Genomic DNA, 26712 nt, shown 5'->3' on the forward strand with positions numbered 1-26712 from the left:
CATTCTTCAAAATGATGAAATAACATCAGTTTATTTTAATTTTACTTCCTTTAGAATTCCTGAAAATTTTGTGAATGAGATCATAAAAATTGTTTTTGCAAAAAGGTATAACATATATAATTATAAAAATAGTCATAGTACAATAATGACCTGATGTTTTATTGTAATCACTTTCACTTATTTGAAGCCTTTTCTTATGATGCATCATTTTGATTGTTTTATTAATAAAAAATAGCCAAACAAAGCTAGAAAGAATGCCTGTTTTAAAAAGCAAGACAAGTCTACCATCCTTAGAATCACTTAAATGGAGAGTCGATGTTACCATATCAACCAGGTTTGTGTTATTTATAATGTCTTAAAATAAATGTAGGAATTTGATTGTCATAATAATGTATTTGAATAATCATTTAGTTACAACAAATATTATTCAAAGATTCACTTCAATCTTCTCTTGTTTAGTCTTGACCATTTATAAAACTTCACATTTTTTTTCATCCAGTTCCCTTAATAGAGTTCTTGTCCCAACCATTTTAATGGAAGTTAAGTCAAGCGATGGTTCTGTTAAATCTTTTGAGGTAAATGCCCCTAAAATTACAACTTAGTCCTTGCCAAATATGTTAGTACTGCTCATAAGTGGAGACCTATAAGCAAACACCTTGTCATAGTCCCAAAGGCTCATGGGAATGTTAGACTGTATTTAAAATCTGATATTAGCTACCTTAGTCTAGCTATTGTACAGATATATATGGAAAATGAAATCTGTACGTGCATGACAAATGGCACAGAGAGCAATAACAGAAATGTTTGAATAAAAAAGCTTGTACAAAGTTTATTCCATGTTAATCTTAGGAAAGTTGTGACTTGAATTTCAAAAGAAACCATTATGGAAAATACAATAAGAAACAGTATACCAGAAGAAGTTAGATTGTGAATGTGAAGGGCAGCTGTCAGTCTGTCAATGTGTGTGAGCATAAGTTTATCAAAGTCGTGTAAGCATAGTAATGTATCAAGTTAAGTAATCTTGTGAGTGTTCTGGAGGGAGCAGTTTAGTTAGAATTAATACCATTAGAGAGCATTAGATTAATTTTTATTTACAATTAACAGCGAAAATTGGACCATAATTGAGATAGTGGAATTGATGATAGATACAGGAATCTTTTTTGGATGATGTGTATGTTTTAGTGAAATCATAAATGTCCAGATAAACAAGGATAGTCAAAAAACTCGGAGAGGATTCAATTTTAAAAGGATTGGTGTATACATACTCAATGAAACAAATTAGGTTTAGGTTTAGGGTCTGTTCCTCAGGGATGAAACCATATTCAAGTTGGAATTAGTAAAATATGATATTGTCAATTTTCTCTGAACTTTAATGATTTCTTTTCAAATTATCAGGTTTCACTGTCGACTTTTAATGAGCTGCAATATGATGTTGCATTTTTGCTGAAGGAAATGGACGACTTGGAAAAACGAAATATTCTTAAAATTCAAGACTAGTGTTGTCAGGTATAACGTTATGTATTTTCAGAAATTTTTGGATTGAATGTACGACATATTTTGTCATTTAAATACTTTTCTAATTATATTATAATCACAATACATAAGGTTTATTAACAGACAGTAGAAATATTTTTTATATTTATGTATACCAATTGTCGAAAAGAAAACTAAGGTCACAACAAAATAAATAAGGTACTTTCATACATTCATAATCTGATTCTCTGATAATGATTTTTAAATAATATATATAAATAAAATATATAAGAAACACTCAGTAAATTTTTGAAAAATGAGCTTGCTTTTTGGTTGAATCAGAGGCTGACTAACATCACCATAAAGTACCATCTTCACACTATGACAAATGTTATATTTTCATTATCTATTGGTAGATAACGTATCACCCCTTTTTCACTATCAAACTATTTGTGGGGTAAAATAAGAAACAGCTTAATTTCTTCACTCTCACATGACAAACTGTTGACCAATAAAATACTTAGAAAGGAAGATCATTCACAATTAGTTCATAAAATTTGTTGTGTTGGTATACACTATACAGTTTCTTTTTGTTTTTTTGTATATACAAGGCGATACCCTGCACAGGTGGAACGATTAGTCTTTTGATGATTTGATCTACATCGAAGTATTATACCCATGACAATAAATAAACCAAGACCAAGAACCATTACTAACACCATGAAAGCATCTTTAGGGAGATGTCCAATGTAACTTTCATTATCTGTTCTTTCAAGTGGGTTTTTCGTTGGCGATGTGGAGTACTTTGTTGATGGTTTTGCCTCAATTTTGGTAAAGTTACTTGTGGTTGTGAAATTAGGGAATGATGATGTAGTGTTTGGTTTCATTATTTGATCATCGTCAGATTTATTGATATTTTGTGCAGTTTTCGTCACGTTTACATGAATTTCCTCATTCTTCATCTTCATTGAATCTGTAAAGTACATTCATGTAGCTGTAGTTGCATAATCTCATTACTCATTTACTTACATAAGTGTTAATAATTACGGGGAAGTCCCTCTTGTAAAGTAAATGTTATTTTGATAAATGTTCTTTGCAATGTATTAATCATCAAACTACAGCGCATATAAGCCGTTTATTGATCGAATTTTATTAGTACATGAAACAATCTTCACTTATATTACCTGTACATGACTTCAGGCATGAGTTGACATCACTTGGGTCTTCATGACTGCAATTGTTTTCTGGATCTAGTGGACATGGTAAACAATCGCCCAGAAATTCTGTACTAAACGTACCATCTTCGCAGCACTTTATTGTTAAAGTCATGACCAATATCAATAGGAAATACTTCCAAACTTCAAATACCATAAGATCGTCCATCTTGAAAGTCATAGCCAAGAATGATGATTCATGGTGTGTTTTGTGTTATTTGCCCATATTTTAATGAGAATCTTACAAAATTGTCCATTTATAAATTTCCCAATTCACTGTGATGATTACCGCGATGACTTTGCAAATAGTTCTCATATGTTGTGAAGAAAAATTTGTGTAATTAAGTGTATTTCAACGCCTACTTAATTCTAGTCGATTTGGTTTTTGCTTTTATTAATCAAATAAAGCGAGTGACAGACCAATTTATTTACATGATCTGATGGGAGTAGCCAACCTGACCCTTTATTCCCTCTAAATTTTACACTATCACCGTAGAAATTGATTTTCCAAACGTGCCAAAAATATTGAATTTTGTATTAGCTAACGTAAGGGGATTACCCCCCATCTTATGTAGTCGTTTTGCTACTTTTAACTACTTGGTAACCTCGCTCGATTTCTTGTTTTGCACGTAACGCAATAAAATATTAAAGTTCTAAGAAGAAAATGTTCTCAGTGAGCTTACATCACTACATTGCCTAGAAATTTTTTTTAACCAATGTTAATTTCTGACGTTGAAAGGTTGGAGTCAGTCATAGGAAGAACTACATACTTTGAGTTAATGAAATGTTTAATTACTAAAGTTTATGTACGTATATAGTTGTGTTATGCTTGCACATCGATCATTTAATACTAACGTGGACAGCGTTACACGACGTTACATGATCTAGATTTTTTCACATGATTTTTTGAGTTAACGCTTAATGAGTTTGTTTTGCTATTACTGTCATCATCATTTACTGTCTTTAAGTCATTTGAAAGAACATCAATGTTTATCTGTTCTTCACTATGTTTCTCTCCATCATGCTTACCACGAGTATCAGGCTGTTTCTCGTTCAGTTCTGAGAGAGAACTCGTCAAAACAACGGACTTTGGCGTGTGGTGATAATCGTTTTCTCGATGGTTTTCGATTACAGATGTCTCTACAGGAACTTCTTCCTTATCACTTAGCATCTCACTTTTATCATTTCCTCGATACAACTGATGTACATTATCAGAAGAATGAGCCACGGTATTTTTATCATGATCAACCTCAACACTGTTCAATAAAGTCTCTTTATATCTTTTAATACACTCTCTCAGTTGTAGATAGTTAAATAACTTATTGTGTATACCTAAGAAAGGGCAATACTCTCCATCCTCCCAGCTCTGAATGCACCTTGCAGCCGTGGATAAGCAACGTAAAACATTAAGTTGAGTCTGATAATTTCTATGAATTCGAGTCAATTTTTCCCATTTGACAAGCTCCAATGTATCACGATCTTTCGTCCAACAATCATCTTGTGCATTGAAAAAACAGGGGAAAAGGTGAAAATACGTCATAGATTGTGGCAATTTCCCTAAAGTAATTGCTACAAAACATAATTTTGAGCAAACTCTTTGACGACACCATGCAATATTCAGTTCATGGATCAGTTCCGACGACTGAAAAAAACTACTTGACAACAGTGGTACAATTATCCGAGCTTTTTCTAAATACATCAGGCGACTAGTAGCGTCCTCTATCATTGAGCTCTTCACAACGAACGATTTTTTGAAAGAAAGAAATTCTTGAAACACTAAAAAAGATTCTTCATCCTCATGTGAGCAAATGACATACACATCAATGCCATCTTCTCCTTCTTTAGGTGTGAAAGTCGATGATTTAGGAATATTATCCTCAAGGGGGGAGTCATGATTATCCTCAAAGGGGACGTCTGGATTATCCCGAAGGGGGGCGTCTGGATTGTCCTCAGGTTTACCTAAAGGAAAGTCTAGAGAACCATCAACAAGTGCCTCAAATTTCTTATCCATGAATAAGATCCGAGCTTCTTCTAAACTTGTAAAAAACGGCTGAAAAATGTCTTTACAAGTGACTGTTTGTTCATTTTCTGCAAAAACAAAAAATATTGAACAGAAATTTTTGTGTAATTTGCACAATGCACACATACAATCACATCTAACGTTTTCTAACTGAACATACAACGTATCACATCTAAAGTTTTGTAACTGAACATACAACGTATCACATCTAAAGTTTTCTAACTGAACATACAACGTATCACATCTAAAGTTTTGTAACTGAACATACAACGTATCGTACATAGAGTTTTAACTTAACGGTTTAGTACTTGAGAAATAAGACGCTTGACGCAAACGGAACCTTATTATAAAATATATAAATTTTTACTAAACTATAAACAATAAAAAAGACTTTAACACATTTTTAAGGAAGTAAATTTACCATAAAAATTAACCAGAAATTGACGGGAAAGAAACGCCATCGGAGAATCGTCTTCTTTAAAGTCTTGAGGAAAAGTTTTAGGACTAAGGAACTTTAACCACGACGCGTTTTTATCCAGGCTTCCAATCAATATGGGCCAAACCTTGCAACTCTTGCGAAGTTGAAGTGCAATAGCAATGGATATTTCCTCCATACAAACTTTTGAACTTAAATATTCATTTGATATCAACGTAACGACAAACTTTGAGCATTCTAAATAAAGAAATCAAACAAATATTTAAATTACCAAAAAGGATTTAAGTTTGACAGTAAATAGTCACGTGAGATGGGTATGGTAAATAGTCACGTGAATTGGGTATGGTAAATAGTCACGTGATATGGCAATTTAAAAGCGTACATGAGAAGCTACTGGCACTCAGTGCTGGCATTTGAGAAAACAGTTGTCATTTTCGTTCTTAGGCCGTTTTTGTCTAAAAAGATCATTTTGTAAACAATAAATTTTTGAAACTCATCGATTCCATTGTATTTTGACACAGCTAGCTGCATAGTAAATGAGACAAGTTATGACGTCATGTGTAATGCGCAAAATAGATAAACTAGAGTGGTTTACTATGAGGTTTAGGGCAGACACCTTACCTACCTAAAGCATCATACAATACCAGTTGCCACGCTCCGCCAGCTTTAAGTTCTGCAGTATCGATAAAAATATTAATATCTGGTTTTTCCCGCCGTAGTTCCTTGACCAAAGACGTTGCAAAGTCAGCATTAAGATGACAATATGACAAAAAAACATCATAACTTTGTTGTGATGGTTTTTGAGAGATATTTTTATCACTATCAATAAAGTTCCTTTTCTTGACGACGTTCGAAGAAAGACTTTCAATGACTGTTATACATGCAGCACTCAAGTTTTCTTCAAAATCCCTCCTGAAAAACATGGAATACTATACATTACTAACACATCTGAAAGTATCTACGCAGTATTTGTATGTAGTACTTTCTAATTACACAGTTATCAAAATGTACCTTAAAATACACTTATCCTCATGTTAACAATCAACATAAAACATTATCCTGATACATACAATCAACATACAGCGTTATCCTCATGCTAACAGTCAACGTACAGCGTTATCCTATACATACAATCAACGAACAGCGTTATTTTAATACCTGCAATCAATGTACTGCGTTATCCTCATGCTAACAGTCAATGTACCGCGTTATCCTATACATACAATCAACGAACAGCGTTATTTTAATACCTGCAATCAATGTACTGCGTTATCTTCATGTATGTTGGCATATAATAAACCTCGATGATGTAAAGTGGCATTAAAATATTTTTTTGCATTTTCCGACTATGACATAATGCAATATTGTATTGCTCAGTACATCGTGCTGACTGCAAAAATCCTGGAGTGATTAGAGTCACAACACATTTGCATTTGGTGATGACATCATAAAACTGAGTTTGCCAAGAGGTTTCGATGTTAAGCTCTTGGACAGCAGAAAATAATCGAATATTTTTCATGCTCTTTTCAAGTTTGTTGACCACATGATCAACATATTCCACATCTTCTTCACTGTACGCAAGGTAAACATCATGTTCATAAGTAATTGTTTCATCCTAAGAATAAATGTTTCATTAGTTACTTATTAAGATTTTTACTTCAAATAAAGTGGAATCTTTAAAATGCACTATCTCAAGTTTGTTTTATAGTTCAAAATCACAGCATACCTCTTTAAAGAAATGAAATCTTTCTTCATGATCATTCTTTATATTTTGAAACAAATCCAACAATGGTTTGTCAGAAGCACTAATGTTTTTTACGTCTCTTGAAAATATAACAATTTTCAAGTGTCGTAAAGGTAAACCAGCTTGTATCCAATTGATAGCAGCATTCAAAAGAAGTCGTAGCATCTTTGTTTTAGATGCTTTCTAAAAATATAAAAAAGAAGAGGTTGTGGCTTGGTCAGTAAATTTGTTTAGAAACAAATAAAATAACCAACCATAAATAAAATAAGCAATAGCAAATCCATTTAAATACCTGATCGCCTGATGCAAGTATAGGCATAATGACCTTCCCTTCTTTATTTGCAAGAATTGGAACCAAACATCTGAAGACATCACCAACAAGTTGACCTACTGTGAACCCACAGCGTCCTCTAAAATAGACACATATGTAATGCAACACAATGAACTGTGAAAATGAATCGTTAACAGACAAGAATAATTTACCCGCTTTCAAAGCAAAGTATTTTCTTGAAGCTAAGATGCTTAGGAAGAGGTTTAGACCACCAGCAAGAGTATAGACTTCGTAAGTCCTCTTCTTTGTCTTTTGACAAGTCTTTCACACTAACACCTAGCTTTTTAAAAAGCTGGCCAATAAGAGAGGTATCAGTCGGTATATAGTCTCCTAAAAATATCCAACGCAAGACAATTTATTGAATAAATGTTGAATAAATTTGCAACTAAGTATCCAAATTTGAATTAAAATATCGGAGCTTTATCGGAGTTTCTGTATAATTTTATTCGAGCATTTTATATGCGTTTAATTTTGCCATATAGAAATTAAAGCGGTAAAAATGGGAAAATTCTACATTGAGTACAACGTCGGTAAAACGTGAATACAGTAGTCGGCAATGACAAATTGTTCATACAATTGAGAAAATCTACAAACACGACATACGCTGTGATAAGTGTAATTTGAGAAGCCCGTGTGACTAAAAACTCTTCAAGTTCCATAGAATTCTTACCTGGAAAAGCCGATACAACAAGTACATCAACTTCGTCGCGTTTTTCCAAAGCTGTAATATCACCAACACAAAGGTCGATAAAACATCTTCCGATATCTGTTTGAACTTCCAAAGAATTTACAACACGAATTCCGCTCATGATTGAGTTAATTGACTGTCGGACAGACAAAAAAATGGTATTTTTTTAAAAAAAAAGATCCCTGTGTTCACTTGCAGTATGATATGTATAATTTTATGAAAAATTATATACTACGCATGAATGACTGATTATGATTCAGGTTGATTCAGGTACTTAAATCACAAATATGATTACAGACATCGTAGCAACTAGCAGGGGTTAGTGGGTGTATTTTTTTTTAAATTCTTTTTGCTTCTTCTTTCCTCATAATCCTATGGTCTCGGAAAAATGATTTGTTATGCATTTAAACGATGTGCTATCATCATCATGGACGTGACAGCTTGACTTTAACTCACTTCGAAACACAATTTTATGTTGAAAAAGGAAAACTTTGGGATGTTTACCATAACTGTGTCATTTTTTCTTTTCCGTTAGGTTGTTTACTAACTTTCCTTGTTGCCACCGTGTAAAGAACAAAATTGGTGCTTCGGGTTCACTTCACCCCGATGTTGGTTCCTCTTTTCAACACCCACCCCACCCACACCAGAAAAAAGTAATCTGAGCCCACAATTTTTATTCGTGCATGGTCAGTAGCATAGATGGTGCTCAAGTACGTAAACGTGACAAAAACAAACATTATTACACAACATTTACGTAAAGTCCTCCTTCGTCACACCCTCAAAAGCTCACAGCTGAGCAAAATTAATCATTATATATTTTATATTATGTACGATATGAAGAACGTGACTACTCCGACAACGATTGGTAAGTTTGTCTTGTTGCTGCAAGCTGCGACAATTCTTTCAAAGGATTGCACGAGACATGATGCGCTCGTCAGGAGACAACTGACAGCAATACACGTGGAGTTGAGGGATGTCGGGTGATGTAATGCAAAACATTGCATAAGTTCTGACAAAGTCGTCGTTCAAAATTTGGATAACAATAAGTGAAATTTGCCTTTGCACTTAACGCAATGAATCGAGTCTCTTTTGCAGAGCAATTTTACAAAGAGGGCAATTATGAAAAAGCGTTTGAAATATATGATGCTTTGCTTCATGAGGATTCAACTCATTCAAGTCGTTTGAATATGATACTGGGTAAAGCATCTTGTCAAATGGCTCTTTATCTTTGGCAAGACTGCTTTGAAAGCCTTTTTAACGCTTTTAATAGTCAGCATTGGTGTTCGTCTTTTCTGGAGACTTTCATTGAGAATTTAACTTCGACGTTAAGGCGTACACTCGGTGAACATGATGCTGAAAATGAACAGACTTGTTTGTTAGATGAACATTTGATCTGCGAAAACTGCAAAGAAATCTATTATTATCCAGTTACAATGCCCTGTGGTCAAACATACTGTCGTAAATGTTGCTTGAAAAATAAAAAGTACTTGTCGGCCCCGAATGTAAATCGTAGGAGTCAAAAAGAAGGAAATGCAGTAAACACTGTTCTTACAAACATTATTGATAAGTATCTTCCAAACAAGGTGAAGGCTATGCAACTGAGATGTGAAGGAAATGATTTTGTTAAAGAAAAAAAGTATAAAGATGCTTCGAAAAAATATTCCCAAGCATTAGAACTTGGTAAGGATCTCTAACTTATCTCTACCAACTTATGTTTCATTAAAATTTAGAAAGAAATTTATCTTAAATTTTTTTCACCATACCTGGTAACCTGACTGGAAAATTTGTAAACTGTGCTCTCAAGATTGGAAATGTACATACATAAAAGCCTTATTTTATCAGAATTGCACACTCAAGGTTGCACCCACTACAAAGTTTCCAGTCTGGTCTGGTCACAAGCCAACTTAAGATATATAGTTTATCAATTCCATTAAATATTTCTCAAATATTTCAATAGATCCATTGAACTATTTTCTCCTTGGCAATTTATCACATGTTTACTCAGCAATAGATGAATATAAAACTGCACTTGATTATGCTGAGAAAGCTTGCAAAATTCAACCAAATTGGATTAAGGTGAGCTTTGATTTACACAACACAGGATTACCCATGATACTCAGAGTCCTCTATTCGCAAGAATTACAAATGGATGGCTCTGATAATACTGAGTCTAATTGACCCAATACAATATAAATGACATAACATATACATTATAAAGTCTTTACCGTCAATTATTTGGTAAAGAAGACGATTTTAGTGTTATAGCACCCAAAAAAGCGAGAAACATTTTGCTCCAAAATAAATTAATTGAGTCTAAGTGAGCATGTAATGAACAAAATCAACAAGATGGTGAAAGAAAAGGAAAACTAAAGGTGTTTTCAAAAGTCTTTAGGTTTTAACAAATACTTCAACTAAATTTTATAATATTAAACATTGGTAAGCCGTAACTAAAATTCGAATTTAAGCTCATAAACTACCAGTCGAAATTGGTCGTTACAACAAAAGCCAACCGACCCCACATAAAATGATAGAAATTACAAGCGTTGCAACACTAAAGAAATTGGAAATAAGCAACATCTTCTCATGTCCAGCACGAAAAAAACAAAATTATGCGATATCAGAAAAAATTCATTGAAAACCTATTTAGAATAAATGGATCTTTCCATTTCTTACTAAGGAGACTCTGTTCATTTACTTCATGTCAATGCAGGACAACTCAACTATTGAACTTAAAGGAAAGTTCTGCTTTGATATGTTAAACTCATTTGATCGTGTAATTATAAAGTAGAAACGGTTTGTGAACGGAATTAATTCCACGAAATAACTCATGAAACCCCCCCTGTACTATAGATAAGAAATGAATTAACTTTATGTCTTGTACCTTTTTATACATCTATTACGGTGTCTTTGTTACTGTCCATGTAAGTATTCTTAACTCTATGAAGTCTGTAATAGCCTGATTGATGATTTACTATTTAACATGTATTTAGGGTTTTTACAGAAAAGGTCAAGCTAATGTTGGTCTAAAAAAATATCCGCAAGCAGCTGTAGCTTACATCAGGGTTCTTCTTGTTGAACCAGAAAATGATTTGGCGCGTCAGGCTCTTTACAAGGTGAATTTGCATTTTTTTTCTTTTTTCACAAAGTATTATTCACGTTTTCACTTCACATGCACGCGCACATATTGACTTTTGGACGATTGGGAATTGGGATATTATTTGTAGATTGTTCGTTGTGTTGTTCGTCTATTGCACGATAATTATGTATAAAAATGTTTTTTCTTGTGCATTTTTTCTCTTGACTATATCGGTTAAATTTTCCGTAATGTAAGATTCCCTCTTGCACTTTTCAGTAGTACAAAATCTTTGCACGAATCGATTATTTTTGAACGGTTTTCTTTTAAAATTCAACTTTCCACTTTGCTATACTGCACTCAAGCATTTGCTGAGAAAAAGTCGATTTATTTATATCGATGAATGGCAAAAAGTTGTCAGCATAGCTAGCTGTTCAAAATGTTTTCATATCAGTAATAATAATTGTCTTCCTTACATAAATAATACAAAGCTTATATAAAAGTTACTATGTCAGTGTTATGTTACTGAGACAAAATGTCTTTATGTTTACGATGAGGTATATTTCAAACAAAAGCTTCATGATTTAAATCGTCTTTTTTCAGGCAATGAATTACGTTCATTTACATTGGATATAGTGTTCTCTTTCCTTGCGGAATGAATTTAAACTTTGGCTGCCAGTTTTTAAATGTCAATCGTCATTTTAGGTCTTGATTGAAATCCTTGGAAATATCCAAAATGGTGTTGGAGGAAAAATGATCAGTGAGATGGCTGCGTTGCTTTATAATTTTGATCTTGAAAATAATGGCAAAGGTACATAATTTATTTGAAGCTTTCTGTGTCTCAAGAAGTCTTTTCATAAAATCACATCAGTCAACGATAAAAAGCAGTATCTATGTGGCTACATTGAATCTGTTCAGCCTTGTAGTGTAATTTAAGCCCCAAAAGCTATAAATGATTTGACAAAGTAAGCAAATATTTGCCATTCACTGTTTCTTTATGGCTTTATTTTCATCTTATGAATGATTTTAATATCAAATTTCTTCTTAAAAGAAGAAGAAATTTTATACAACATCCAGTTAACTCAAAATAAGAGCATTTATATAAACAGACTATCATACGCTGACAAAGATTTTTGGACATATTTCTCCTTGAAATAAAGGTTTTCACACCTTTTTTCTTTTTGACATGACATGTAGAATATGTTATAGGTCAGCTGGTTCTGTAAAAAACTAATTGAAATTCCATGATTCATACTTGCAGATGGTTACAAGAATGTTCTTGTTGAAGAAGTTAATTCCATATTATCGAAAAAGATTGAAATTACTGATGTTGAATGTTCTCTCTGCTGCAGGTATTTATTTTGACAATTATGTGTTTGTTAGACGGACACGTACCTTTATCATTTCTCTTTTGATCTTGTAAGCATATAGCGATATGTATAATATTTTAGTCTTATTTAAGGATTCTACATTGCATTATCTTACCTCGACCACAAAGTAAATATTCTTTTTTAACCCATATCTACTGTAATTACACATCTTCTATCACTCCATCCAAATGTGACATTCGCGAACACTACCCAAATACCACATATCTAATTCTCAAATAGTCCGAACTCAATATGCATGTGCAATAACAGCGGTTTTTCTAATCTTCAGGATGTTTTACAACCCCATAACGTGTTCTTGTGGTCACACATTTTGTCAATGGTGTCTAAATCGATGTCTTGATCACAATGCCGTATGTCCTGTCTGCAGATGTGTCATAAGTAATGTATGTCCACAATAAAGTGTAGTAAATTATTTATAATATATTATCGTGCTATAAACCTGCTATAGATTTCGTTATGGATGCGACTTCATTCTTTGTAGCTCATATTTATAACATCAACATCAAAAGTTTCCGATTATTCATTAACTCACTATTTATTTAAAAATCTCAAGGATGCATTTAATAACAATGCGTTAATTGTACATTTTTTAAATTTCTTGTTTTAGTATATCAACATTGAAAATCAGGTATGCTATTTTACAGTTATTTGTTCTTTGTTATCAATTATGTAACGCACTGCTAAATTGCAAAAAAAGAGCGGAAAATTCATAAGAATTCATGTTTTAAATGTTGTCAGAATAGCAAAACATCTTCCTAAGTGTTTAACCTTCAAGCGTGGATGAAATTAAACCTGTTAATTTTATAAACAGCTTTATTATGTTTTTCTATAAAATATGTCATAACAGCGTTGTAGGTTATGGATCGTTTTCTTTCTTGAATCTCTCTTGCTGACATGTTGAATGAACCTACGGTTTGAGTTAGAGGCACTATTTTCATTGTTCTTTACTTTATTTTTGTTATAAATCATTGCATCAACACCATATAGAATGTCACGAAAAGTATAACTGCTATATGCATGAAGTACTTAGGAGAAGAATTTCAGAAAAGAAAATTACAACACGAAGAGGAAGTTGAAAAACTTGCAAAGTATGAAATTGTGATTGTTAAAATTGCCTGAATCTTTGATGCCTTGTGTATGTTACAACTCTCACTTACCCTACCCCTCGTGGAACACCCATGTTGTCATTGAATTATTGGATAATCAAAACTGCACATAAAGTGTTGTCATTCAATTAGTAAATAAATGGCTCTTTGGTCAATTTCATTTTCTTTATCATTTCAGCATTGCCTTCGATACTGGTGACGAGGTTCCTATCTTTGTTTGCACTATAGCCCTTCCCACAATTCCTTGCCCTTTATGCATATTTGAACCACGTTATCGCCTAATGGTACGTGAATCCATGGAATCTGGTTCAAGACAATTTGGAATGTGTTGTCCTTGGGATGATGGCAGGTATAGTCATCTCAACATGTGAATTTTGTTTATAAATATTTTCCGAAAATATTTTTGTTTTAGAATTTTGGAAATTATGATAAGCGAGACTATGTCTTAAAATATTTCGAACAATCTATATAGGTAGTTGCTATCTTCTGTTTGGTTACGTATTTTCTTGATAATTACCGTAGTTTTTCTGATTATGGTGTTATGCTGAAAATTGAAGAATTTACTCTTCTATCTGATGGACGATCTCTTATTAAAACCGTTGGTGGAAGACGCTTTAAGGTAGAGCCATCTCAATAGTCTACTTCTAAGGCTTATACAATCAAAAATCATGGATTCTTATGCAATATTTTTTGCGTGGGGGGGGGGCATATTAAAGTGGGTCAATATTATCGTCGCATTTACTACGTCAGATGAGTTTTGGGTCATTATGAAGCTTGACCATTTTTTAGTTAGAGAGACCAATTGTTTTTTGATTTATAGAATTGAGCACTAAGGGAAAATATTGTAAATGCAAACTGCCTTTGACGTGTTCATTACAATGGTGTCATGAACGTATTATCACAGTATCCATTATAATAGAAATCATACTCCAAAAGCATCATCTTGTAAACTCGACATTCGAGTTATATTGACATGAGATAATTTTCTAAAAGCTATTAGATTTACACCAATGGAGAAACCATTAGTTTCAACAAAATAAGATGAGTGGTTGTTGTTCAACTTGGTCATTTAATTCTCTTCTTTCAGGTATTAAGCCGTGGAAAGAAACATGGCTATAATACAGCAAAAGTTGAATGGCTGAAAGATGAAATAATACCCGAAGAGGATATTGGTTTGTGCATCGGACTTTTTTTCATATTTTTTTCCTTTGGAAAATTTTCATGGATTAATAACTAATAACTGCAGATCCTGGTATAAGGATCTTACGACTAAATCTTTGTACAAGGATTTTATGACTTGATCCTGGTATAAGGATCTTATGACTTGATCCTGGTATAAGGATCTTATGACTTGATCCTGGTACAAGGATTTTATGACTTGATCCTGGTATAAGGATCTTATGACTGGATCCTGGTACAAGGATTTTATGACTTGATCCTGGTATAAGGATCTTATGACTTGATCCTGGTATATGGATCTTATTACTAGATCCTGGTATAAGGATCTTATGACTTGATCCTGGTATATGGATCTTACGACTAGATCCTGGTATATGGATCTTACGACTAGATCCTGGTATAAGGATCTTATGGCTAGATCCTGGTATAAGGATCTTATGACTAGATCCTGGCATAAGGATCTTGCGACTAAATCCTTGTATTCGAATCTTACGACTAAATCCTTGTATGACAACTTCACCCTGAAGTCATAAATTGTAACTTGTGTTGAGGATTGCTATTTTTGTTAAGGAATAGAAAATAGTTTATAAGGAAAACTGTTTATAAGGAATAGAAAATAGTAATTTAACATATTTGGCTAGCGACAATTACTGTGAATTTGAATATCTTGAATCTCTAGAGACACTCAAAGAGCGTCAACAGATTCTCTACGATAAAGTCATTGCATGGTTTTTGTCATTGGACGTAATTACCAAGGTAACTGTAATGTAAAATATAGCTAACATGACGTAAAGCAGTGGGGATATCCAAACAAGGGCATGTTCTATCATAAAAGCAATCGTATTTTTAAAGTATTTATGTGTTAGGTAAATAAAAAATATTATTAAGCCCTGATCAACCAAGCTCGAGCTCTTTACCGAGAGATGTAGGACCGAAGTTTTTTTGTACAGACCAAACCGGTAGGGCGAGATTTATAGAAAAAAACTCAGGTCCAATAATTCTCCGTAAAGACAGAGAAAGCGAAGTTGATAAAAGGTTTATTTTATGGCATTATTTGACCTGAAACAAGGCTTTCTTATCGCCATCGCTGTTTTGTGCGTGTTGACTTTCACTTTTTTAGTTTTCGTCAATAAAAAATAAATTGTGTCGTCTGGAAAGTTAAACTGCTTTCCGTGTGTTTTTCCTTCGAATCACTTTCGTTTACGTTTTTTTTGTTTTGTTTTTTTTTTCGTTTTTCTGTTTGCTGTACGAAGTTTGTTTACATTTTGTCGAAAAATTACGCGTTTGGACCGTGGTCCATTACGCAAAAATAATAGTCCGGCAAAAATGTTTCTGAGCCAATAAGTTAAGCCTGTTTCCACTACACCACGTATCCGTAACGTATCGTAGCAAAACGTAACATGGCGCATGCGTGCTTGCGCCTATTGACCATCAAATTCATAAGCACGCATGCGCCCTGTTACGTTTTGCTACGATACGTTCCGATACGTGGCTAGTGGAAAACAGACTTTAGAATGTTTGTGCTGGAATAATTTACTATGTAACAATAACATGTTGGGAATTGTTTCCAGTTTACAATTTCATGATGATATAAACTTTAGTTATTGCATAGGAATTAAACAAATTATGTTTCTCTGAACTTAATAAATTCCATAGTTCCTGCCTCAATCGTTCATTAACTTGAATTGTACTCTCCTAAATTCATCCCACTAGATATATAGAGATATTCATGTCAGTGATAGTAATACGTGAATGCACAAGTGACTTAAATGAAGTGAAATATGAGTTAAAGATAAGAGTAAAAACCTGTCATAAACCTATTTTCTGTTTTTTTAACTTTCTGGCGACAGAAAATTAATGAAACTGAAACAAATATGCATTTCCAAACATTTTTTGTTCATTTTCATTTTTAGATGCGTTTGTTCAATGAGATTGGAATCCAGCATCTACCTGTCTGTGATAGCAACAATATAGGGGATCGTAATGGACCCAAATGGATCTGGTGGTCGGTCAATGTCCTGCCCGTGCACCCTGTGACCAAAGTTGATATTATATCCATGACGGATGTACGTCAACGTTTGAATGTAATTGAAGAGTTTTTTTCTTAATGAACAATGCAAGAACCAGTTGAAAGCATAAGGAAAACCATTTAATCAATTTATTATGAAGCAGTTTCGGAGCCGTCAATATGTAGAAATGTAACATTAAAAATTTACAGTTCGTATTATTGTGAAAATACGCAGGCCAACGAGTATATATTATTATATTAATGTTTGCTTGCGCCAGAACTACATAAGCCTTCGACTGAGAAACATCTTGTCTAAAAAGTCTATTTTCTCTATCCTATGGTGAGATAGTCACTGCCTACACAATGCTCATCAGTTGCCACATTGGGTCAATTTAAGATTTAATGTCTAAGAAATAGAATTATATATGTAAAGATTTCTATACACTATACTTATCATACTGCCAATATTAAAGATTAAATTTATAAAAAATTAAAATTATATGTGAATTTGTTATTTAAATAACTGTCTTTCATGTGAGCTGCTAAAAGCTCTATTTAAAAATCCTATCATTTTATAGACTTAGCTGGGTTTTTCCCTTGGTTTTTACTTATGCGCGACGGATCATATCGTGAAACATTGATAAACTTTATTTCATTTTGGTGGGTCACAAATTGACAGCTTTCCCCTGTGAATATGAAGTTCACAAAAACAATAAAGATTAATTGGAGTAAATTGAGCTATATATTTTTCTCTGTTAGGCCAGCGCAGGCGAAGATTTTCCCTTAACGCAGTTACCTCTCACATTTTTTTAAACTTTATTACATTGCCAATTCAACTACCCCGAAGTATCGTTATATGTTGGTAGACGTAGATCGTCTGAGTGAGTAGATATGTGATCTACATCTACAAACATCTCAACTATCATAGTTAATTTTAGTTATCTAAATCAACGCGCCCTGTTGAACCTCACTTCCTTTTGACTTGTCTTATTGAACTCTGCAGTTAAATGCCATAATTTTTTCTATACAAGTCACTTAAATAACAGCGGTGCCTGTTGAGAACTGGGGAGTACACACATACAGAAAAGCACGACTGCACGAGAACCCATTCAATATTTACGGCAATGAATTGTGCCGCTCTTGCTCTGCTCCATGCCGTAAGCATTGCAAGTATCGAAAGCAAAAATTCTTCAGTTAGCTAAACTATTCATAGAAATTACAGAAATTATAATTAGTTTTGGTTATTGATAGTAGTTTCTTTGCATTACACAATAAATTCACGCTTAATTTTTAGAATGGTCACGGTGGTTATTTGAATTAAAGTCGAGAGTCGAAACTACAGTTGACAGTAAGAAAAAATACAACTCATAGAGCGAGGAGTAAATGCAAGAGACGAACGAAAAAAGCAGAATTAGTCTTTCGGTGAAAGAATATATACAGGACTCGTAAACATATTTTCTGAGTAGTAATTATTGTTAGTTCTGTTCTTGTCACGAATGGCTTTCATCTCTTGAATGATTTTTAAAGAAATTTTTCTCAGGCAGATTTGCAAATTGTAGAGGAAATAGTTTTTGGAGGAGAGTTGAGTTATTTGATAAAAGTGTTTAATAAGCTGCAGTTGAACCACGGAAGATTTAACTGTGCGGATCAATCTCGACTTTTTATTGCAGTGTATAAACTAATTAATAATTTATTTTAATTATTACATTATGCCAATATGAAATATAATAACTACCCAATTGTAACTACCATAAATTGTCTTATTAATCGTCATCAATTTCGACACCTTCAAACAATTTATTGTAGCATGGCGAGTTCCATGTATTAAAGTGAAGATAAGGATTACGTTCATCCAATATCTTGCCACAAAGCCAGCAAAAATTTGTTTGACACTTAGAACAATGCATTTTATTGCAGCCTTCAGATTTCTGAATACGAGCTTTACAACGAGGACATGGTTTTGAGTTTTCTGCAAGCCATTCTTCAGAAATCAAATCATCAATCATTCTTTGAATATGATTCTTTCCATAGCGTTTTTCTAGAGCTAATTTTTCAATTTCTGTTGCATTTTCATATTCTTGTTTTAGTTTCCGAATTTCATTTTCTTTGAAGACACATGGTGAAATACCATGGTATGTTAGTTTACATAGAGAACAGAAAGCAAAATGACATATTCCACAAACTCCCATTGTTGTATCCTTTTCCAAGATCACAGGACTTTGACATGAAGGTCTTGGACAGTAAACTAAGTCCGACATTTCATTTAAACTGATCTGCAAAAGATACTTATCATATTTCGCAAATAAATCTGGACTGACAAGTTTTTTGACTTGCGAAGGAAGTGCTTGAGAATCACAGTCTGTTTCAGGACAGTTTAAAGCTTTCACCAAACCACTTTCAATTTGTACTTTGAAATATTCCGAGACACATTCACAACAAAACACATGTTCACATTTTGGGAATTTTATACAAGAAGCACCAGATTTTTCTGAAAAACATATACGACAGGTAAAGTAGCTCAAATCAAACGCTCGTGTTTTTTCCTCTTGATCAAAACAAAGAATTTCATTTAGAAGAATGGAAACTGAAGAAACATTCTGAATGGCTCTTATATCAACACAACCATGTCTTTTATTCACTTCTTGACAGTTAAGTATTAACGGTGAAGAGATGTTAAGGCTTTCCAACGTATCCTCTTGAAGAAACTGTATCCAACGAAAAAGAATGACTTCACAAGGACTTTCCTCCCATAACAAATCCAACGATTTGCACAATGAAGAAAGCTGAAATTAATTTAACAAAATATTTATACATAGATAGGGGAGAATGGCAAGGGAGAAACTTAATTATATTTATCTTGTTGATGATTTGCTGTCTGCTTATACAGAAGGGTGATTTATTTCAAAAAACAGATATCAATTTTTTTAAATGATCGCAACTGAAAGGCTGAAAGTACATTCTTCGGTCTTAAAATATTAAATAAAGTATTTCAATACCTGTTCTTGGTTTAACCATTGACAATTAAGAGTAAATTTTGGTGGTAATTGAGATGGATAGCAGGAAGGAAAGAAAAAATTTAAAACTAAAGGAGGTAAGAATTTCACAGGAAAGATATCCCATATTATATCATCATCATCACAACCATTTATATTCAAGTATGAATTTTTCGAAATCTTGATTTTAAAGTCATAAGGAATCTCAAGCAATATTTCTATTTTCCCTCCACTTTCAAATTTCGAAAACATTCGCTCGTCGTAAATAGAACTCAGGGCTATGAGTTCGTCGTCCTGGCATTCTTTGTCTACGGACGCCATTTTGGATTTTGATTAGCATCCTTTTGGCATAATTTGGCATTGGCATCATTTGGCATAAATATCCGCGAAAATCAATCATTGCATCCTTTGTTCGCCCCACCCCCCTGTTTTAGCATTTGCTGTTTTTTACAACACCTCACACGTGTGTTTGTGCAGGGTGGTGAGAAAAACTGAACCGATTGAACATGAACCCAAACGAAATAAATTTGGCAAGGAATGCATTGTTACAGGTTGCCGAACGTTTCAGGCAACAAACAACTAGTCAGTTGTTTTATTATTAAATTGATTTTTGATTTTGAAATTAGTGCTTATAAGTCCCAGTTTTTTATTCTAAACCGTCAACACATTACACATGTAAAGCGTTGAAACAAACAAGTATTGTATCAACTGTTTGATTTTTTATAAATTCAATGGATGCTGGTAATGTAATGACAGTAAAGCCTGGTCCTCGATTGTCACATACTTACTAAAGCATTATCTCAAAGAAAATCGTGTTCAGTATCTTTTATTGTTCTCTCTTGGAGAGTTAGACTTTAAGAGTATGTGCTGTATGAATCGGCTTATTATTTTATGCTTCCATTTGATTGAATTGTTATGTATCAGAAACATTTTTAGGTGTAGTTAATGGAATAACAATTGAGAGCCACTCTAACCAAGAGCAGTCAACTTCAGCAAGTTTTGTTGCTGCCAGTTCAAATAGTTTTAACCAAAGTTGTCATCAGGAAGCACTCAGATAAGTGAACACAGTCGGTTTTTGGATAAAAGGATAAGCAACCCAAGAAAAGAAACACTGTGATTAAACATAAACTTCATTCTTGCTCTCTTAAATTTGTTTGCTTATAAAGTAGCAGTGCATTTAAGCCACCAAGAACTGTGAAAGAAATGACAAAGTTGTCTTGATGATGTGGATGGCAGTAGCTCTCATTGTCATGAAAAAATATTTGAAGCATATCCAAAGCTTGCTTCTTGTGGAAATGAATTGCTGCTATTTGATTGTTCTGCTGAAAGTCAATTATTTTGTTACTTGAAACCCTCATATATTCTACAGAAATTTAAAACAAGTTACTGGGCAATGTAAAATATATGCATCTGATAGAGAATAATGAAGCATCTGATAGAGAATAATGAAGAGGATGAAACAAAGGTATGGTAAATATTTGTCTAATTGTTAATGTTCTATTGACGTACCTGTAATAATTGTGTTTTTTTATGTTGTTAAACCTATACCCTGTCTTAGACTGTATCTTTATAATAATGATGTTCTAATACTAAGTACGAATGTTTATATTTAAATTGTATATATGTCGAGCATTTCAACATTATGTATATTTACGATATGTTATTTGTTCATATACATCAAGTCATCAACAAAACATTTCATTAATACCATGCATACTATGGTACCAATGAGTGTCATTGATAAACATCATGAATCTGCTCATGGTTATGACGTCAGATTTCTGTCAATATTCATGGCCTTGTTTTTCAACATGTTTTTAATATTGTTAAAAAAAACAACATTGAACACTTTAAATTCATGTTCATATCATCATTCAACATGTCAAATTCATCATGCTAATTTCAAGTAAAACAAGACCTTGGACGATCAAAAATGTTAAATTCAAATCGCTAAAGGAGTATGCAAAAATAATATTGTTGACGTATATATGGCGCCACATAAAATATCCCCCAAAATCAATTATCGCATTTTTTTTGCTCCCATGTCGCTGCATTTGTTGTTTTTTACGACACGTCTGCTGGTGCAAGTAGTGAGAAAAGCTGAACTTGAATGCAAACGTTATAAATTTGGTAATTTATTTGGTAATAAATTTGTTTCCTATTCCTTTCTGCTACCTTGCGAGAAATTCAAGAGTTCGGAATGAATTTGAGTTGCAAATGCTTGGAGAAAGTAGGGTTTCCTTTAGTTGTCAAGGTAACTTTTTCGAACATACATCGTTTAAATAGACGATAATTTGGTCATGTGAAGGAAGTTTTGTACGTGATTTGGAAATGCTTTATATACGCTTAAGTACGTAATAAATTGGACGGCTGTCTCTATGCGATCAAAAGAATTCGTTTGAATATGAAAGTGTACTGTTTAATCGTAAAATTACTCGAGAAGAAAAGTTACAATGCGCTGAGCAAATTTTCAATCATATGTTTTTGGCATGCTGTTTGTCTTCTTTAGCTTGTTTTGACAAATGCATATCAAACTCATCAACACACGTTATTCTTCAGACCTCTTTATTACCGGAGTTTAGAAAAGGATAAATCTTTAGCTTTAACTAAAAATAATGGTAATTTAGATGCTAAAGTAACCCTCTCTAACAAAGCTATTTTAGAATCAAACTGGTAGTCATTCAACTTATTAGAACAACCATTTAAACTGATTTTTCATGGTTATCACAACCGATGCATCAAAGGGGTTGGTTAGCAACATGCCAAAATATAAGCACCAGAGGATTGTGGTCAAATTCTGAGAGCAGAGAACACATAAACTATTTGGAACTATTTCATATATTTTTAGATTTAAAAACGTTTGCTCAAACTAACTCTAACATACACATTTGCCTTATGATTGATAACACTTCGGTAGTTAGTTTTGTTAACAATATAGGTCCTAGTCATTCTGAGAACTGCAACAGTTTACTTAAGAAGCTCTGGGAATGGTGCAATGCTCGGCAGATATGGGTCAGTGCCGTGCATATACCTGGGAGTAACAATTTTATTGCAGATTTTGAGTCTAGAAGGATTGAAAGAGCGTCGGAATGGATGATAAATAGTAGTTGTTTGACAAATGCTTTGGGGAAACTAGGCTATACACCTCATGTTGATCTTTTTGCATCAAGGATAAATAAACAATGTAAAAACTATAATTCTTATCGGCCCGACCCTCATGCAACGTCAGTGGACGCATTTAGTCTACTTTAGTCTCAACTTATGTTCTATGCTTTTCATCCTTCAGTATTACAAGAAATGTACTGAAGAAAATAAAAGAAGACAAAGCAAGATGTGTGTGGCTTTTCCAAATTGGCCATCCCAACCGTGGTACCCAAAAGCTCTAGGAATAATGGAAAAGCCTCCGATACACCTAAAAGAATTGACACTATAAAAACTTCCTAGTTATCCGGAGGAGATTCATCCACTTTACAAGGAACTATCACAGATGGTCCGGGAAAATCAAGCATACCAAAATCTGTCAAATGCAGCGAAAGAAATTCCCATTGCATCATGGCGTAAAAGGTACAAGAAAACAATATAAGTCATATTTGTTACGTTGGGAAGAATTTTGTCGTCGGCAAAAACTTCCATCACATGAGCCCGTACGGCAAAAGCCATTCAATTTCTTTCCAAACTGTTTCATTCAGGGATGGGTTACGGTGCTATTAACACTGCTCGGTCTGTCTTATCTTCGGTGATCATTCCAAACGCTGGAATCTCATTCGGTAAAGATCTTTGGTTTGCAGACTTCTAAAAGGAGTAGTTGAACTAAAACCATGTTTACCAAAATACTCTAAAATATGGGATGTGAAGAAAGTTCTCAATTACCTAACTGAGTTTCGTTCCGTTGACCAAATTAAACTTAAAAACCTCACAATAAACTTAGCCACGTTGCTTTATTATTGTCGGGACAGCGATGTCAAATCATTCACCAAATTGATGTGAATTTTATTCAGTTTACTTATGAGGGATGTGTTATTACCATCTATCACGTACTTAAACAGACCAAGATAGGGAAACACCAAGCCCCTCCGCACCTACGAGAATACCCGGATGACAAGAGACTTTGCGTCATAAGTTACCTTCAAGACTATATTAAACGCACAACTACTTTGCAAAAGAAAAACCCAACTGCTTATAAGTTTTAGCAACCACATAAGGTAGTGACTAAAGGAAGATACTGTTGCCCGTTGGGTAAAAGTTACTCTTAAACAATCCGGAATTGACACAAAAGAATTTTCTTGCTACAGCACTCCTGCCGCTTCAACTTCTTGTGCTAAAGCGGTTGGCTTAAATTTACATAAACATCATGGAATCAGCAGGATGGTCCAATTCTGGTACATTCGCAAAGTTTCATGATAAACACAAGTTAGTGATGATATCAGTTCAGTTATCCTGAATAGCATTTGGTAAATGATATATATTGTTAAATTTCGCATAAAAGGATTTATATTTTTACAAAATGTTGAGTTGGATTCATACGCACATAGTAAACAGCTGCAGGACTTTAAAATCTCTTGTGACTCCGTAGTGACGTCACTGATGACGTAATAGAATTCTAAAATTAAACGCGACTTACCTGAGAGTTGAAGTTTAATTGGGATTCTACAAGTCATCAGTCGGGAACGAAGGAGTCACATGCCATATATATTATTCACACCCTCCCCTCCCGTGACTCTTCGTTCTTCTTTTCCTGCAACTGTTCACGTCAAAAACTGATCAGTGAAGCACTCGTGCGCTTCTCATGTGACTCCTTCGTTCCCGACTGATGACTTGTAGAATCTCAATCAAACTTCAACTTACAGGTAAGTCGCGTTTAATTTTAGAATTTTCCTTTAGATTTGCGGTTGTGTCATTGATTTATTTGGCTACATTAACTCTTGTAATCTCACTTTAATCAAACATCTATAAACATCCATAGTTCTATGATGCAAAAGAGATGATTTTATAAAATAACGAAACATCACACAATTACAACTTGATCCTCTGAAAACTTGAAAATTTCTTATTACAAGCAATATACACATGCTATGTTCTTGTATAAAATTTCCTCCGTCTTTGCGTTTACGTGTCGACAGTCGTAAACGATTCAAATATGCTACGTGTGGATGAAATTTTTTGAGAAACTGAGGGGAAAATATCGGTATTTTAAAAAATCCGGTTACGTCTGGACTTTGCGGGCTGTTTATGCGCCACTGTAAGTAAAAATGTTAGCAACACACATTTAATAGATCCATGGATAGTGCCTCATTTTTCTTTTAGCTATGAAATGAGGTCATATGTCATGAGATGTTTTTCAAACATGTTTTTCCATATTTCTCCCGTGATCTGCGTAAGGTCACAGACAATTAACTCACGAAAATAAACCTACGAAAAATTTGGTCGACTTTGCAGCCGGCTACTGATTCTCCAAAATATGTGATAAATAAACAATTTAGATCATTCTTGTTTTCTTTTGTAGTGTGTATTGTTACATCGAATTGAGGATTGATTGAAGCCCTAAAACTATTGGGAACCAATTTGCACAACAAAAATAAAATTTTGATTGAATTTTATATTTTTCAGTTTATCAATAAGAAAGCGACAATCATAAATCATTGATTTTATAAAGTGATCATGAAGTTATTAGAAGGGTATGTAAAAGCATATTTAAGTGAAACTTGAGAAACAAGAGTTTTGATTTGTCAATCACGAGTTTTAAAATTGTCTTATGTATGTATCTTCTGAACTTATATCTTTAGTACATCATTTGCCAACATGGGTGGACTAAACGAAGGCGTTGAATACTTAAAATCACTTTCAAATGTGTTGAAAATCACTCAAATTGTGAGTAAAACTATGCGTTGATGTTTTGTGCTTGTGTATTAATGAGAACTTTGGGCTATACTATGGTCATTTTATAGACTTAACCTGCACACTTTAAGTAGTGCATGAAATTTTATTACTTGAGATGAGGGCGTGATACTGCAGTAAGTCCATTATAAATTATATATTACAATTACTGAAAAATGTTTTTTAATTTGGTCAGGTATTACTGTTGGTTGCCATTGGTAGCATTGGATATTTTGAAGATCATGTTGACCGAGACGATAGTGGTTATCACTATCATGACAAGGACAATGTACTTTTTTTTATTGGAGTTGCTGCAACTGCAGCAAGTGTTTCGCTTTTGTTTCAACTCGTATTTTTTCTTGGTCTTCATAAAAAGATCGATGTTTTCAACTGGGCAAGAACAGTACGTAAACATGCGATGAATAAACTGTGATGCATGAATAGTGCACTTAAGATTTAAAAATACATAACTTTTACGTGAAATAGACGGACTCAACACAATGTTTTAATTTCTTTATAGGACTCTATTGTCTTTCTCATTTTGGCCATACTGTTATTGGTGGCTTCTTCACTTGTCGCCAATACCGTACAATCGTATAAGTCTTGGAGAGGGCAAAACCAATGCAAATTGTTTGATATTTTAGAATTGAAATTCCGCTGCAGTCAACTCATAGTAGCATCTGTAAGTTCTTTAATTAATGTTGCTTGGTTTAGATTTTCATAAAACTTCAATTTTCAAATTTGTTCTTGTAAACTTAATTGAAGGGGGCTTCTTCACAAGCTCATTAATTCATTTCAGAAATTGACAGATGTCAAGCCGCTCTACCAGCTAGTATTCTGTATAATAATCCTAACCATAGATAATGATAATTAATGTTAAGTAAGCGTGTATTTTTTATTCAATATTTATGTTTGTCCGCCCAATGTCAACATCAAAATGTTGATACAATCTTTTCAACTATTGCGTGATTTTTATCAATGGGTGAGCTACTCTTAAAACTGCAACTCTTATTCTTTGCAGGTATTTGGTTTCCTTGCTACAGTTGTGTATGTTGTGGATGCAGTTGTTCATTTTCTACTTTGATTGGTCAATCATCATTTTTCATCTAAACTACTAATTTCTAAAATTACAAATTTGCTCGAAAATGCTGAAAAATAAATGTTGAAGAAACACAAGTTGTA

General features: G+C 33.5%; 6 protein-coding genes and 2 long non-coding RNA genes across 9 annotated transcripts in view; 4 read left to right on the forward strand and 4 right to left on the reverse strand.

Moving 5' to 3' along the window:
• Positions 1–2598, forward strand: part of LOC124447100 (COMM domain-containing protein 5-like) — a 3341-nt gene extending 743 nt beyond the window's left edge. Inside the window, exons 3-7 of the mRNA XM_046997997.1 lie at positions 55–105; positions 236–334; positions 500–575; positions 1396–1506; positions 2085–2598. Of these exons, the coding sequence (XP_046853953.1) occupies positions 55–105; positions 236–334; positions 500–575; positions 1396–1497 (328 nt within the window). The 3' untranslated portion in view covers positions 1498–1506; positions 2085–2598. The remainder of the gene's footprint in view (positions 1–54; positions 106–235; positions 335–499; positions 576–1395; positions 1507–2084) is intronic.
• On the reverse strand, positions 1500–2885 carry LOC124447102. The gene is made up of 2 exons (XM_046997999.1): positions 2658–2885; positions 1500–2446 (listed from the first exon to the last, which is right to left on the reverse strand). Exons 1-2 carry the CDS (start codon positions 2866–2868, stop codon positions 2049–2051), a joined length of 609 nt encoding a protein of 202 aa, XP_046853955.1. The 5' UTR covers positions 2869–2885; the 3' UTR covers positions 1500–2048.
• Positions 1500–25546, reverse strand: LOC124447104. Its single transcript, XR_006948607.1, has 3 exons — positions 25536–25546; positions 21162–21165; positions 1500–1845 (listed from the first exon to the last, which is right to left on the reverse strand). It is a non-coding gene; the product is annotated as an uncharacterized LOC124447104 (long non-coding RNA).
• Positions 3458–8162, reverse strand: LOC124447096. Its single transcript, XM_046997994.1, has 8 exons — positions 7889–8162; positions 7371–7548; positions 7180–7297; positions 6870–7070; positions 6394–6758; positions 5769–6055; positions 5129–5380; positions 3458–4775 (listed from the first exon to the last, which is right to left on the reverse strand). Exons 1-8 carry the CDS (start codon positions 8025–8027, stop codon positions 3553–3555), a joined length of 2763 nt encoding a protein of 920 aa, XP_046853950.1. The 5' UTR covers positions 8028–8162; the 3' UTR covers positions 3458–3552.
• LOC124447097 (LON peptidase N-terminal domain and RING finger protein 3-like) lies at positions 8734–17159 on the forward strand. Its single transcript, XM_046997995.1, has 13 exons — positions 8734–9586; positions 9864–9982; positions 10897–11019; positions 11685–11790; positions 12241–12331; positions 12639–12753; positions 12978–12998; positions 13358–13458; positions 13655–13825; positions 13999–14095; positions 14564–14648; positions 15335–15411; positions 16569–17159. The coding sequence occupies exons 1-13, from the start codon at positions 8980–8982 to the stop codon at positions 16761–16763; spliced, it is 1908 nt and encodes a 635-aa protein (XP_046853951.1). The 5' UTR covers positions 8734–8979; the 3' UTR covers positions 16764–17159.
• LOC124447098 (E3 ubiquitin-protein ligase RNF14-like) lies at positions 18311–19980 on the reverse strand. The gene is made up of 2 exons (XM_046997996.1): positions 19660–19980; positions 18311–19446 (listed from the first exon to the last, which is right to left on the reverse strand). The coding sequence occupies exons 1-2, from the start codon at positions 19975–19977 to the stop codon at positions 18427–18429; spliced, it is 1338 nt and encodes a 445-aa protein (XP_046853952.1). The 5' UTR covers positions 19978–19980; the 3' UTR covers positions 18311–18426.
• On the forward strand, positions 20169–23449 carry LOC124447105. The gene is made up of 3 exons (XR_006948608.1): positions 20169–21121; positions 22943–23220; positions 23346–23449. It is a non-coding gene; the product is annotated as an uncharacterized LOC124447105 (long non-coding RNA).
• On the forward strand, positions 24428–26706 carry LOC124447103. 2 transcript variants are annotated; one of them, XM_046998000.1, is made up of 7 exons: positions 24430–24503; positions 25160–25194; positions 25264–25331; positions 25440–25524; positions 25727–25933; positions 26051–26212; positions 26552–26706. In XM_046998000.1, exons 3-7 carry the CDS (start codon positions 25315–25317, stop codon positions 26612–26614), a joined length of 534 nt encoding a protein of 177 aa, XP_046853956.1. In that variant the 5' UTR covers positions 24430–24503; positions 25160–25194; positions 25264–25314; the 3' UTR covers positions 26615–26706. The 2 variants fall into 2 exon arrangements, with proteins under 2 accessions (XP_046853957.1, XP_046853956.1); XM_046998001.1 differs by lacking the exon at positions 25160–25194 and having other exon boundaries at positions 24428–24503.
• The last annotated feature ends 6 nt before the right edge of the window (positions 26707–26712 follow it).

Source organism: Xenia sp. Carnegie-2017, unplaced genomic scaffold (genome assembly GCF_021976095.1).
Source record: "Xenia sp. Carnegie-2017 unplaced genomic scaffold, XeniaSp_v1 HiC_scaffold_22, whole genome shotgun sequence".
In the NCBI taxonomy this organism is placed as follows: Eukaryota; Metazoa; Cnidaria; class Anthozoa; order Malacalcyonacea; family Xeniidae; genus Xenia; species Xenia sp. Carnegie-2017.

Bases quoted from the DNA above. Each gene is read 5' to 3' on its own strand.
- LOC124447102 (XM_046997999.1), bottom strand. From the start codon at position 2,868: ATGACTTTCAAGATGGACGATCTTATGGTATTTGAAGTTTGGAAGTAT. The intron at 2,447-2,657 runs GTAATATAAGTG...TGTACTTTACAG, and splicing joins ATGCCTGAAGTCATGTACAG to ATTCAATGAAGATGAAGAAT.
- LOC124447096 (XM_046997994.1), bottom strand. From the start codon at position 8,027: ATGAGCGGAATTCGTGTTGTAAATTCTTTGGAAGTTCAAACAGATATC. The intron at 7,549-7,888 runs GTAAGAATTCTA...GGATATTTTTAG, and splicing joins TGTTGTATCGGCTTTTCCAG to GAGACTATATACCGACTGAT. The intron at 7,298-7,370 runs GTAAATTATTCT...TGTCTATTTTAG, and splicing joins ATACTTTGCTTTGAAAGCGG to AGGACGCTGTGGGTTCACAG.
- LOC124447097 (XM_046997995.1), top strand. From the start codon at position 8,980: ATGAATCGAGTCTCTTTTGCAGAGCAATTTTACAAAGAGGGCAATTAT. The intron at 9,587-9,863 runs GTAAGGATCTCT...ATATTTCAATAG, and splicing joins TTCCCAAGCATTAGAACTTG to ATCCATTGAACTATTTTCTC. The intron at 14,096-14,563 runs GTAGAGCCATCT...CTCTTCTTTCAG, and splicing joins TTGGTGGAAGACGCTTTAAG to GTATTAAGCCGTGGAAAGAA.
- LOC124447098 (XM_046997996.1), bottom strand. From the start codon at position 19,977: ATGGCGTCCGTAGACAAAGAATGCCAGGACGACGAACTCATAGCCCTG. The intron at 19,447-19,659 runs GTATTGAAATAC...AATTAATTTCAG, and splicing joins AATGGTTAAACCAAGAACAG to CTTTCTTCATTGTGCAAATC.
- LOC124447103 (XM_046998001.1), top strand. The intron at 25,525-25,726 runs GTGAGTAAAACT...TAATTTGGTCAG, and splicing joins TGTTGAAAATCACTCAAATT to GTATTACTGTTGGTTGCCAT. The intron at 25,934-26,050 runs GTACGTAAACAT...ATTTCTTTATAG, and splicing joins TTTTCAACTGGGCAAGAACA to GACTCTATTGTCTTTCTCAT.